The sequence below is a fragment of the Ursus americanus genome, chromosome 14 (genome assembly GCF_024610735.1).
Source record: "Ursus americanus isolate L20-20 chromosome 14, mUrsAme1.1.p, whole genome shotgun sequence".
NCBI lineage: Eukaryota > Metazoa > Chordata > Mammalia > Carnivora > Ursidae > Ursus > Ursus americanus.
Genome location: NC_142140.1, coordinates 46,123,870 through 46,137,802, shown reverse-complemented (window position 1 = coordinate 46,137,802; position 13,933 = coordinate 46,123,870). Strand labels below are relative to the sequence as shown.

Here is a 13,933-nt window from a genome sequence, read left to right as displayed (position 1 = left end):
CCTCAGCTACCAGCCCCGGGGCCCACTATAGCCTTGGGCCCAGCCTCAATCCCACCCCAGCATTAGTGCATGACTGTCTGCAGGCTCTGCCTTGACCCGCTGGGCCTTGACCGGCTCCAGCTCGCGATCCACCCTCATATCCTCTCCCACCCCCCAGTGGGTCTAAGGCACGACTCCACTCCCAACCCCTCTGAGGTTCTACAGACCACATTTGACCATGGCCCCAGCCTCGCACAAAGATTCTGCTCTGACCCAGCCTCCTCGTCTCAGGGCCCCGTTCCAGACTCAGTTTCACCGGCTTCCCTTGCCTCGCCCCCAGCCTCAGGCTCCGCCCCAGCCACACCCACCACGCACCTGCCATGCAGATGCAGGTGAACTGGCCTATGCGGTCGAGGCACGTGGCCTGGTTGCGGCAGGGCCCGGATAGGCACTCGTTGACATCGGTCTCGCAGCGCGGGCCAGTGTAGCCGCGGCCGCACTGGCACAGGAATGAGCCCTGTGTGTTCACGCACCGGCCCAGGTGCTCACATGGGTTGGCGCCTGCGGGAGTAGGCGTCGCCAGTGTGAGTGTGGGTGGCTAAGGACCTGCCTCTCCCCTCCCTCCCAGCTCTCAGGCGGCGCCCCGCTCACCAATAGAGCACTCATCCACATCCTGGTCACATGCCCCGCCGGTGAAACCTGGTGGACAGGTGCAGATGGCCCGGCCGTTCACGGGGTTCGTGTCGCAGATAGCATCCTCGTGACAGGGGTTGCTGACGCAGGCGTCATCCAGATGACACAGAAGCCCTGGAAAAGGGCAGGCAGAGTCCAAGGGCGGACCCTCCAGCTCTGCCCAAAGGTCCCATATCCCCCACATATTGTTTTGTGTTTTGTTTTTATTAACCTGCAGTGTATTGGGTAGCCATTTTCCCGTTACTTATTATGAAAATTTTTAAATGTACTGCAAAGTTGATTCATACGCCCACCACCTAGATTCAACTCTTGTAAGCTTTACGTATTTTTTTTTCTGAACTATTTGAAAATTAGCTGGAAACATCCACATATTGTTTTAAAGTCTGTTGACTCCTTTTCTGGCTATATACCCTCAAGTCTTTCCTTCTGCAGTACCCTCTGCCTGACATGCCATGCCCTCCACATCCAAGTCCCCCTCCCAGACGCCTTCCCTGACCTTTGCCACTTGCAAAGGTCCCCGTCTCCTCAGTCACGGGATAGGTCTCTATTCCCATGGCTACTGCCCTGGACTGTGGGCCAGCCTCTTCTTAGGCCCCACCCAGGCTCACCCTGCACCCCAAATCTAGCCTCCAGCATAATCATTCTAACACTCGAGTCAGACTCCGTCCCTCCCCCGACTCCAAAACCATCAATGGCTCCCTGCTGCCTATAAGGAAAACAGCCACTCACCAGTCTTGCCCATGGGACAGGCACAGTAGAACGAGGCCACACGGTCATGGCAGGTGGCTCCATGGAAGCACACAGCCGTGGCACAGTCATCGATATTCTGACTGCAGCTCTCGCCAGTCCAGCCATTGACACACACACAGCTGTGGCCACCCAAAGTGTTGAAGCAGGTGCCCCCATTGTGGCAAGCGTTGGGCTGCAGCTGACATTCATCCACGTCCTCCGTGCAGAACTGGCCTGTGGCACACAGACGCACCAGTCCATACCCGCTGTGTGCCCACCCAGGGTCTGCCACCTGGCTGTCTTCAGCCCCGATGCTCACCTGTCCATTCAGGAGGACACTGACAGTTGTAGGTGTTGACGCCATCCACACATGTCCCCCCATTTAGACATCGGTGCCCTGGACAGTCGTCCACATTCACTTCACAGTTTTGGCCCTCGAACCCTAGCATGGGAGGGGGAGGCAAGATGGTCACTGCCAGGCTGGCCAGCTGTCCCTGCACTCCTGCCACCTCCCCAGGGCACAGCTCCCTCACCAGGAAGGCAGGCGCAGTCATAGGTGAGATCGCCACTCTGTCTACATGTGCCCCCGTTACGGCACAGCGAGGGGGCGCAGGGCACTGCAGGGTTCTCACACAGTGGCCCTGTGTAGCCAGCTGGGCACTGGCAGCGGAAGGAACCAGGCGTGTTGAGGCAGGTGCCACCATGGCGGCAGGGCACTCCCACCCGGCACTCATCCACATCGCTTCGGCAGCTGCGGCCCTGGTAGCCCGGCGGGCAGGAGCAGAGGTAGCGGCCATCGGGCCCCACCGAGCAGCGGGCCCCATGGGTACAGGGGCTGCTGAGGCAGGGGTCCGGCAGGGAGCAGTCGGGACCTAGAGGGACCAGGAGAGGGTGAGCTTGGGCTGTTCACACCCTTGCCTGTCTTGGGCTCCCCTCCAGACCGTCCCTTACCTCGGAAGCCCCGGGGGCAGCGGCAGGAGAACCGGGCGGTGCCTGCCACCACGGAGCTCTGGCAGACGCCCCGGCCGGCACAGGGGCCGGAATGGCAGGGGTCTTCCAGCTGGCACCGCTCGCCCACCCATCCTGGTGGGCACCTGTGGGCAGAGATAGCTTAGTACAGGGCAGTACTAGGGTGATACCGGGCAGGTGCCTCCCAGACACAGAGATACACACATGTGGCAGTCAAGAAACACACACACAAACAGCCCAACCAACAGGCACCCTCGTTCATTCGTGCAACCAATATTCACTGAGTACCTACTGAGTTCTTAGCAATAGGAATACAGTCGAAAACACAATAAAAATCATCCCCACCCTCCTTATGTTCACAGCCAAGTTGGGCAAAGAGAAGGTACACAAATAATGAATTATATAACACGCCAGCTTGGGGTGGTAAGGGCCATGAAGAGTTTAGTGGGTTTTGAGTGATGGCCCCAGAAAAGAAATGCCCATGTCCCAGAACCTGTGACTCTGACCTTATTTGGAAAAAGAGTCTTTGCGGATGTAACTAAGTGACAGAGAGCAAGATGAGATCATCCTGGATTTTCCAAATGGGCTCTAAATCCATTGGCAGAGGGAGATTTCGGAGGAAGAAGAGAAGGTCATGTGGAAGACAGAAGCAGACCCTGGAGTGTTGCACCCACAAGCCAAGGAGCTCCAGGAGCTTCCAGTAGGTGGAAGAGGCCAGCAAGGGAGCTCCTGGAAAACCACTGGAGACAGCGTGGCTGCCAACACCTGGATTTCAGACTTCTGGCCCCCAGAACTGTGAGAATAAATTTCTGTTGTTTTAAACCACCCACTTTTGAGTGGTCTGTTATGGTAGCCAGGAAACTAAGACACAGGATGAGGGAGATGAGTAACAAGGGAGGGCAAACATGATGTTTTCGGACTGAAGAAGGTAAGGGAGGGGGCCACGGGGCTGTGTGAGGAAGAGCCTTCCAGGCGGAGGAAATGGCAAATGCGAAGTCTCAGACTCCAGAAGACAACCACTCAGGCACACAGACAGACTCAGAAACATACACAGATAACACGCCGGGACAGCCCATTCGACATACTGGCCTGGCCAACATTCAGACCCAAATCCACAGCGCAGTTCACATGGGTAGCTCCCCCGTGCACAGACAGTGTAACTCTCACAAATCCTCCACTCCTTTCCTGGCGGCACATGCAGTGCTTCCTGCCACTGGGAGGAGGAGGTGGGCACCGATGCTGGCGTCCTCTTACTGGGAGAGAGTCCTTCCGCCTGCAGCCCCTTCCCCAAACCCACCAAGGCAACCTTGAGTAGGAGAGGAATAAGGCGGTTGGCCTAGAGACTGGAAACCTCCAGAGGGCCCCCGGCGGCGTGAGAGAGGAAAGGATTTGGACTGGCAGGAGGGTCCAAGGCCCCGCCCCCAACGCTGCGCACCCCTCGCACGGTCCCTCCCTCTGGCTCGTCCCAGTCGCTTGGGGCTAACCTCAGGCAGCTGACTCAGTCCCTAGCGTCACCCACAAGATTCCTCCACCCCAGGCCCCAGCGAAACAGGCCAGGACACGGCAGGACAGGGGTGCCAAAGGTGTTAAGAAGGGAGGGCCAGGCTCCCAGCCCCCTCCCCAAAGACTCGCAGGGAGAGGATGTCCGTCACGACTGCGCGCCGAGAGGGGGCGCGCTGCTCCGGGCGCCTGGCGCCGGGAACTGCCGGTCCCACCGCCAGGCAGGGCGCGGCCGCGCGGCCCCCTCCCGACGCCCCGGGCGGGTTCCCACGCTCTGCGCCCCGCTCCCCTGCCGACCGGTCGGGCCGGTTCCAGCCTCAGCCCGCGCCCCGCCTCACAGCCAGGGCTTTGGGGGAAACCGACAGGGGGAGAGCACACTTGGTTGGGGGTCGGCGGGAGCGGAGGGGGTGCGGCGAGGACTGCGAGACCGAGACGACGGCTTGGGAGGCTACTTTAAGGAAGAGGCTAAGGGGGATCCGTGGAGGGGTGACCTATTGGGGCGTTCCTGAAAAGATACGAGTATTTAGAACCTTGAAGGAGATTGGGGGGGCCCGTGGGGAGTGGTTCCCACGGCCCAGCTCTGGGAACAGCCCGCTCCACTCCGGGTAATCCGGGCTCCGGGCGGCCGCGCGCGCTGGTGATTCACCTGTTGAGGGGCGGGGCAGCCGCGGTAGCATTCACCTGTCGGCTGTATTCCAGGTGCAGAGCTCCACTGCGCAGGCGCCCGGCCCCGCGGCCCCGCCTCCCAGGTGAGTGGCTTAGGATAAGGTCACACTTTCCCCCGCCCCCACCATCGCAGACTCCCAACCAGAGGAACCCGCTCGGCCAGGCTAAGCCCCCACCTGGGGGAGCCCAAGTGGGCCTCCAGTCAAAATGCGTGTGTAACTTCAAAGGGGCTCTCCGGAATCAGAAATCACCCCAGACCCACCCAGCTTGGCACACATGTTGTTGAATAAACGAATACATTAACGAATCAATCAATGGCTACTATTACTAATGACCGATATTATAAAAGGAACCAAGCATTTCCCAAAAACCTTGAGACGTTCCCCTTTATGGCGCGTATTTCCTGTGCCCCTACCATTATTCACCACCATCATCACCACCATCATCATCACCATCATCATCATCATCATCCCTATTTACGGAGCACTACTGTTTGCTGAGCACTATGATGAGTTCATCATATGAAGTGTCTCTTAATCTTTATAATCAACCCCATAAAGAAGGACCTTTACCCCACTTTCCAGGTGCAAAAACTGAGGTTCAGAGAGCTCAAAGCACTTGCTCAAGGTATCCCAGAGCCCAGAATTCAAGCTGAGTTGTCTCCCTCTGCTCGGTTCTTTCCTAACCTCTCTCTGCTCAGCAACTCCAACCCTCTGCCTTTCCCTGTATTATCCAACAACTGAATTCTTGAACCCCTTCATGGTCACAAGCCAGGGAAAAGCACCCCTATTTCACAGATGCAATGAAATCTAGAGAGAAGTGACTAACCCAAGGTCACACAGCAAGAAAGTGACAGAGCAAGGCTGTATTACAGGCTCCCTGTACCCCCCCCCCAACTACATGTCGAGACATGGGAGGATGCAACTGGTGTACCCACTACTGCCAAGTCACTTGCCATTGGTCCCTGAAGATCTGCTGGCTGAATAATAACTACCTCCATCACAGGCTTTACACATGACCTCAGGCAGCCAAGAACTCTGTGAAGTGGGGGGTAAAGTACGCCTGTTTTCCAGACCAGGACACCGAAGCTTAAAGAGTTTAGGTCCCAGGCAGTGAGCAACACGATGTGGAATCTGAACCCAGGCAGGGCAAATTGCAGAGGCCCTGCTCTTAACCTTCCTCCATTCTTAACCCTGCTTGATTCCAACAGGGAAATAAGAGGTTACCCAAGCCATACGCATGTAGGAAGTGGCAGAGGCATCCAATGGTGGACACAGAGGCAAGGGGAGAAGACAGACTACCTCCCCACACAGGACCCACTAATGGCTCAGAGCCAGGCACTCACAGGCAGGCAGCCTCCCGGGAGGGTGGCTGGGTGCAGCGACCTCCATTCATACACGGGTTTCCGTCCAGGCAAGGGGGTGCTGTGTAGGGGCAAAGGAAAATGGGGGGTCAGCCAGGCACCCAGGAACCCCAGCTCAGAGTGACAGGGCCCATTCTTCCCTCCCCCAGGCAACAGCTGCAACGGGCTGGGGGTGTCTCTGTGGGTGCATGGAGGCCCCGCATCCACAGTTCCCACGGCCCCCCGCCCCGGCCCCAGCTGTTGGGGCTGCAGCTGTCCCTGCCAGCTCAAGCCCTGGGAACCACAAGGCAGGGGCGGGCAGGAGGAGGTGCTGACTTGTGCCAGATGTGGGGACTCAGGAAGCTGCCAGAATGGGGGGTGCTGAGGCAGGAAGTGAGGGTGCTGAGCGTTGAAGGGAGGTTTGGGGCTGTGTGCCCAGATCCCAGGGTAATGGAGAGGGCAGGGGCAAGGAGGCTTGGGGCCATGGGTCTTTCTTGCCCTGATGTTGGACATCTGCTCCAGCTGGGCAGAGCTGAGTGGTGCTCTGGTGAGAGGGGCCAAGGCCTGTACCCCACGCACAGCCAGCATTGGACTTTGCAGGGATAGAGTGTGGGTTGAAGGGAGGAGCTGCTGGCACTAGGCATGTGCTGCCCTGTCCAGCGTCCCCATCCCTGAGGGCTGTGTCCCTCTGGGGTGTGGCAGTCTAACTGTCCTGCCAGACTGGTCTGGGGTGTTGCTGGGTGTGAGCTAGTGGAGAACTGTGTGTGCCGGCAGGTGTGGGGCCAGTGTGTGTGTGTGTGTGTGTGTGTGTGTGTGTGTGTGTGTGTGTGTGTATGACAGATGGAAAGAGAGAGATGGAGGGAGATAGAGGAAAACGGAGACAGACACAAAAAAGGAAACTAGAAGCAGGCCGACACAGAGAGGAGGCAGAGATCAACAGAGATAGAGAGGGAGAGACAGGGCAAGTCGAGCAGGACATGAGACCAGGACAACATGGCGTGTGTCCCCTTCCTCAGGGGACAGGCAGAGACAGAACACGACCACCCAGACAGGGGCCTGTGGATATTTGTGAACTCACACTGGGAGCCACATGATGCAGACTGTGGGCCTCACCAGACTGTGGGCCATGTGAGCCACATGTGTGTGTGCCTGAAGTACATGGGTGTATAGGTGTGCCATCTATGTGCAGGCTGGACCTGTCGCGGTGCCCGTGCATGAGAGCCGTTGCTCTGGTGTGCAGCTGTGTGTCTCTGCGTGACCAGTGTATCCTCAGGTGTGTCTGTGTGTGGGTTGGATGTGCCCATCTGGCTGCATGTATAAACTGGGGATAGGCAGGCCTCGGATCTGTGTGTGTCTGAATGTGTGCAGGCAGAGTGTACAGGGCCTTGGGCTGGTGATCCCTGGTATGTGTGAACATGTGTAACTGTATGTGCAAGTATGTTAGTGTGTGAGCTGCGTATCCACTCTGCCGGTGTAGTGCGTGTGCGTGTGTGTGTGCACGTCTCCATCCGCATGTGTGACCCAGGGCTCTGTGTGCCTGCGAGTGTGTGACAGGCCATGTGTGTGTGCGCTGGCCCTGCGGGGGCGGCAGCTCCTGCCCGATCCTGCCCGATCAGAACGGGGCTGGGCGGTGCAGGCCCTTCCTTCCCAGCGCCGAGCCCCACAGCGGCTCCCCGGGACCCCGGGCCAGGGCCGCTCGGCCAGCGTCCCTCTTCCGCCGGCCAGGCCTCCCTTGGGGGTGTGCGCCCCCGCAGCCTCCGCCCAGGACCCGCCGCCCGTCCCGCTTTGTCTGGCAAAGAAAGCGCGAGGCCGGCCCGGGGGGGAGGGGGTGTCTAGACGGCGCGGCCATTGTCCCGAGCGGGGGAAGGGAGAGCGGGGAGGGGGAGGGGCGGGGGGCCCCGGCCGGCTGGGGAGGGGCTCGGGCTGCCGAGACGGGGCGCTGGAGCTGGAAAGGAACACGTGGGCTCGCGCCCCCCGCCCTCCCTGGCCCTCCCCTCGCGGGGGCGGGGTCCCGTGGCCGCCGGGTCCCTGCGACCAGGGGAGGGAGCAGGGCCGCGGGCGGGGAAAGGGGAGCGGGCGCCGCTGTGGCTCCAGCTCCGACTCCGGCTCCGGGTCTTGCCGCGCTCCGGCCTGAGAAGTTTTTCCCCGAGTTCGGAGCTCCGAGAACTTCGCGCCCCCTCCCCGTCCCCCACCCGGACAGGCCAGCCCTGGGTGTGTGTGGGGGCTTTTGTGCGAGGGGTCCCCAACCTGGGGGTATTGGGCTCCAATCGTGACCTTCCCAGGGCCCCAGACCGACGTGCATTGGGAGCGAGCCCCAGACTCTTGATCCCCCCGATCTTGGGTCCGTGATCCCCCACACCTCAAGCTCCCCAGTCCCTCATTCCTGGGTGCCTTCATCCCCAGCTCTGATCGCTCCTGGGCCCCTATTCTGCGGACCTCTGGGGCCCTGCCCCTCCCCCCCATTAAGCCCCTGACCCCCGGGAGCGACACGTAGCCCCCGGGCTCCTGCTCCCTGTCCGCTCTGGTCCTTGGCTCCTAGACCAGCGCCCCCAGCCCCAAACTCGGGGGTCCTTAAACTCCGCTCTTACCCTCCCCCATCCCACCCACCCAGTCCGGCCCGCCAGGTCCCAGCCCCTCACCTGCAGCCCCGGGCCCCGCTAGCAGTAGCAACAGGGGCAGCGCCCGCACGGGCGGCAGCGGTGGCGGCGGCGACATCGGGCGACGGCGGCGGCGGCGGCCCCGGGTCCCCGGTCCCATGGCGGCCGGCCGCGACCCTCCCTCCTCCCTCCTCCCTCCTTCCCTGGGCTCCGGGCGCGTCCCGGGCCAGCCTCCGCGCCGCCAACTTCGCCAAAGTGAGGCTGCCGGGCTGCCCCGCCCCCAGCCCTGGGAGGCTCGCCCCGCCCCGGGGCCGGCCCTGCGCTCCCCCGCACCCCCCCACCACCACACCACCCCACTCCCACCCACCCCCAACCGGCTTCCCGGGGTCGCTGCCCACCCTCCACCCACACAGCGTGGGACCCGCAGACCCTAGGAAATTCAGGCGGGCCATGCGGTGAAGCGTGGGCTGAACCCGCAGTGACAGACACACCGGCTTCGTGAACACCCCGGCTCCCAACACACACGTAGAGCCGGGGACACACGCAGAGCCAGGACACAAACGCAGACCTCCAGATATCTCAAAACTGAGGCCAAGCACGTCCTGAGAAGCTCATGCACACACAGCTACCAGGCACAGACGCAGACACATGCACGGAGCTTCATGGGGACTTAAAACATAAAACACAAGTCCAAAGCTCAGGCCCAGCCAGGCCTTGAGGCGGCGGCAGCATTTGCAGCCTCAGACCTCAGACGGGAGCCTCATGCATGTGGGCGAACACACACACAGAGACACACCTTCTTACTCTCAGCTCCTAGAAAGCTCCTTATTACCCAGCACAAGCTCCAAAGTTCCATCCCAGCCCCCAGCCCCACCCATACCCTACCCAGCTTTGCTGCTCAGCTTTCGCTCAATCTGATCAACTGCCTTTTCCAAAATCAGTCTTGCTGCAAAGCTGCGGAGCAGCCCACTCTGTCTCTGTGGTGATAATAGGGACCCCGAGAGGCCCCAAGCCCAGCCCTGGAGGAGCCCTCAGTCTGGGGAAGAAAAAGCTGGACACAGACCCCCACCCCCCACCCCCAGCTCTGTGGGTTCAGAGCTGGGCCAGAGGGAGGGAGTCTGGGATGGGCATACAGAGGGGTTGGTGAGGGCTCTGCCTGATGGTAGTTGCTTATTTGTTCATTCATTTATTCAACAAGTAGATATAAAGCTCCAGCTCGATGTCTGACTTTGTTCCAGGGACTGGGGGTATACCTTCTTCCCCCAGAGAGGGCTTCCCAGAGGAGGGTCCAGTGGAGATCAGCCAGGGAGGATGAATTAAAGGGAAAACATCCCAGCAGAGACACAGGCCTGCACCCACAGGAGGGAGCAGAGAAAGGAGAAGGAGTGGTCAGGCCACACTGGCCTGGGATGAGGAGGAGGAGAAGGAGGCCAGGGTGCCTCCCTGGTATTTGGCTTGGTGGTGAGGCTGCAGGGGGAAGGAATGGTTTGGGGGTGAATCCATGGAGCCTGGGGGTCGCCTATGTGCAGCTGAACACTGGGGCTGAGCATGGGGAAGCCATGGTGGGAGATAGTCACAAGGGCACCCCGAGATCTTCAGGCAACTTTTAACCTTTTTATTTTAAAATAATTTCAAATGTAGAGTAATGTAATTTCCATGTGCCCTTTGTCCAGATTCACCAACTCTTTCCACACTTTGTCACATTTGCTTTATAATCATATATATATGGACACACACACATATCTATGTGCCTTTTTAATTTTTTAAAGCTTTTATTTATTTTGAGAGAGTGAGAGAGCCTGCATAAGCAGGGGGAGGGGCAGAGGGAGAGGGAGAGAATCCCAAGCCGACTCCCCACTGAGCACCTCACCACCCAGAGATCTTGACCCGAGAGCGGAAACCAAGAGTCAGGCGCTTAACCAACTGAGCCACCCAGGTGCCCCAATATGCCTTTTTATTTTTGAGAGCAAGTTGTGGATGTGATGTTCCTTTATACACCACTGTGTGTTCCCTGAGCACGAGCGTGTTCTCTTGCCCAGACAGACCACAGCTGCCACCCTCAGTCTGTGTTCCAAGTTTTCTGTTGCCCCAATAGCATCTTCTATAGCGTGTTTCTTCGCTGGTCCAGGATCTAACCCCTGACCGTGTGTTTCTTGAAATGGTCATGTCTCTTGGTGTCCTGTAATCTGAATCAGTTCCTCAGCTTTTCCCCATCTTTTTGATAGTAACATTTTTGGAAAGTGGAGATCACCCATTTCACAGAATGTCCCCCAGTAGGCCGGCCTGCTGCTTCCTCCTGACCCGGTTCAGGGTGTGTGTCTTTGTCTGGAACCGCAGAGGTGATGCTGGTCCTCCCCAGCGTCTCGTATCCGGAGGTACCTGACGTCATTTCCCACCATTGGTGAGGTTAGACTTTGATCACTTGAGTGAGGTTGGCCAGGTTTCCCTACTGTTGCCGTACCATTCTCTTCCCACCCCTCCTCCCGTAGTAAATCGATATCGGCATCATGTGGGGAGATACTTTGAGATGATGTGAATATCCTGGTGCCCACCACACGTTCACCCACTGGTTTGGGCAGGGACTGATGATTTCCTCTGAGGTTTTTTTTAAACTGAGATAAAATTCACATACCATAAAAGTAACCACTTACCATTTTAAAATGTACAGCTCAGAGACCTTTAGCGCAAGCATCACTTCTATCCACTTCCAAGACACGTCCATCACCCCTAAAGGCAGCCCTGTCCCCAAGGGCAGCCACTGCCCAGCCCCCTCCCCCAGCCCCTGGCAGCCACCAATCTGCTTTCTGCCTCTGTGGATTTGCCTGGGTACATTTTGTGTACATGGAGTTGGACAATGTGGGGCCTTTTGTGTCTGGCTTTTTTTCCCTCAGCATAATGTTTTTGAGGTTCCTCCCTGTAGCATCATTCTTTCTCATGGCCGACTAATATTCCATTGAATGGCTATACCATATTTGCTTATCCATTCATCCATTAATATATTAGATGATTTTTAAAGGCTGAAAGAGGAAGAGGGGATGGAGGCCGAGAAGTACTGTTAGCGAGAAAGAAGAAGCATGAAGAGCCAAGGGGGCAAGTTGAATGACTGGCCAGAGCCTGGCCTGGCGGGTGTAGATAGGCCCCTGGGGACAGGAACTGAGGCTGCTCTGCCCGTCCCATTTCTGGATACAGCTCCCCCAGGGAAGGAGTACCTGCCCGTCTTACGGTGACTTGCTGGAGGCTTTCTAGAGGAAGACCTGATGTTAGAACCCAGGTCTGAGTGACTCCAGGCCACACAGAGTGTGAGGGGTGGGGCGGGGCGGGACTGGGGATTGGGCAGCAAAAAGGACGAAAGTTGCACAAGAAGGGGCACAGCCTGATTCACAGTGAGCGTGCTGAGTCAACAGGCCCTAGGGCAGGGGCAGCTTCAGTCCCTTCCCGTGCCCATCACCCCAGGAGGAGATCCAAGCCCCCCCCCCAACCCCTGGCTTTGCTTTCAGAGCCCTTAGCCTGTCCATACCCTCTCCAGCCCTCCCCCCCATCACAATGAGTCACTCCCTCCTCACCCAGCAGGCCTTGCACCCTCATGGCCTTTGCCCAGGTTCTTCCCTCTGCTGGGATACCCAGCAAGTTAAAAGGACCCTTTTGCTTCCTCCCCCAGCAGGAACTCACAGCAAATGCGTTCTCTTCAAAAATATATTTTCTTCTAGTTACAGGGAATGCTCTGCTATTTCTCACCCGTGCCACCCCTTTGCCCATGCCGGTCCCGGTCCCTCTTTCTAGCATGCCTTCCAACCCTCCCCCCATTCCTGTACCTGGGGAACTCCCATTTATTCCTCAAGTTTCCAGCTCCAGGGGCATCTGGGTGGCTCAGTCGGTTAAGCGTCTGCCTCAGGCTCAAGTCAGGATCCCGGGGTCCTGGGATCCAGCCACGTGGCGGGCTCCCTGCTCAGCAAGGAGTCTGCTTCTCCCTCTGTCACCACCGGCACCCTTGCCTCTGCTCATGCTTGCTCTCTCTCTTTTCTCTGAAATAAATAAATAAAATTGTTAAAAAAAAAAAAAGAAAGAAAGGAAAAGAAAGTTTCCAGCTTCAGGAAGCCCTCTCTGCCCCTCCAGGCAGAGGCCCCCTGGGCCTTCCCAGCACCCTCCTTCTCTACCAGCCTTATCCATAAGTGGCTGGGATATCTGTGTCCTGCTCTGTTTCCTCACCTAGACCGGGAGCTTCGCAGGAACCAGGCATCACACAGCATGGTATGGACACAGAAGGGGTAACATGGGAGGGTTTGGTGACTCAGGAATTGGCTGAAGGAGTTAGGATGCCCAGCCCAGAAGGGCTGCCATAGGGGGATCCAGACCACTTTCTTCAGTACCATTCTGGAGGTCTGGGGGGTCCATAAATGGGTTTGGGGGTCCAGGGGCAAAGGTAGGGGCTTTAGGAGGTAGGCTAGCTCTAACCCTGACCCATCTGAGAAAGGACTTTTTGCTGGAATGGATGTCCTAAGAGGTGCTGAGCTCCCCATCAGAAGGAGCAACCAAGGAACCTAGACCCACATTTTGCTAGACAGGAAGTCTAGAGTCTGTGACTCTGCTGATCTGGTGGCTTCCAGTCTGTGGCAAACAGAGACAGAGAGGGAGCAATAATAGTAAAAACACAGGCGAGGCCAGCATGGGGAGTTGAGTGGGCACAAAAGAAAGAAAGTCTACAGAGTGCCTACTGTGTGTTGGTCCCTCTCTGAAGTCCCCATGGCTCAGCCACCAGAACATGGATTCCTGGCTCCAGCTTCCTGCCACCCTCCAGCCACAGTGGCAGATCCAGACCAAGGTGTCAGGATCCTTGGGGGACAGGATAGTCTGGAGCGACCATTCCCACAGCCTTGCAGTGGGCTGCCACACAGTTCCCAACGTGGTGGGGGTAGGGGTGAGCTGGAGCCCTCTCCCCTGCCCCTGCCGGCCGCCTTGGCCCAGGACTGCATTTCTCCTCAATGAGCTCAGTCCCCGGGGACACAGGACCTGGGGCCAGGCCAAGATACAGCTGCCGGGCCCAGGGCTGATGACCAGGAACCTGAGAACATGCCCTCGGCTTCTCCTCCCGGGACCACAGTCCCACCCTCGGCACCAAAACTGGGGCCAGGGCCTTATGCCCAGACAGTGGGCCATGGGAGTCCAAAAAGAACCAGCAGGGGTGGGGGCTGCTGGGTGTGGGCCCTGGGCAAAAGTGGGAAGGGTGGACTCCAGGGGCCGTTGGCTATAGGCTCAACTATTTCTTTTGGCTACTGCCTCCCTAGGGCCCTCTCATGTTCCAACCCTCTATGGCTCCCCAGTGCCCAGAGTGACACTGTCCTCGCCTTACCAGGTTCACTTCTGTCTCCCAGCCTTCCCAGTCTTGGCACAGGTTGCATCCACCGGAGGGAGCACCTTTCTCAAACCCTGAAGGCTTCTTTCACCTGGCAGTTCACTCGGA

At 58.3% G+C, this 13,933-nt stretch overlaps 1 protein-coding gene across 2 annotated transcripts in view; it reads right to left on the bottom strand.

Annotated features, from left to right (window-relative positions):
• Positions 1 to 8,718, bottom strand: part of NOTCH3 (notch receptor 3) — a 32,500-nt gene extending 23,782 nt beyond the window's left edge. For both annotated transcript variants that reach the window (XM_045778561.2, XM_087867206.1), the window contains exons 1-8: positions 8,518 to 8,718; positions 5,882 to 5,960; positions 2,353 to 2,495; positions 1,935 to 2,273; positions 1,721 to 1,843; positions 1,402 to 1,635; positions 631 to 786; positions 355 to 540 (exon numbers count right to left, since the gene is read on the bottom strand). In XM_045778561.2, coding sequence (XP_045634517.2) covers positions 355 to 540; positions 631 to 786; positions 1,402 to 1,635; positions 1,721 to 1,843; positions 1,935 to 2,273; positions 2,353 to 2,495; positions 5,882 to 5,960; positions 8,518 to 8,635 — 1,378 coding nt within the window. In that variant the 5' untranslated portion in view covers positions 8,636 to 8,718. The remainder of the gene's footprint in view (positions 1 to 354; positions 541 to 630; positions 787 to 1,401; positions 1,636 to 1,720; positions 1,844 to 1,934; positions 2,274 to 2,352; positions 2,496 to 5,881; positions 5,961 to 8,517) is intronic.
• Positions 8,719 to 13,933: the final 5,215 nt, after the last annotated feature.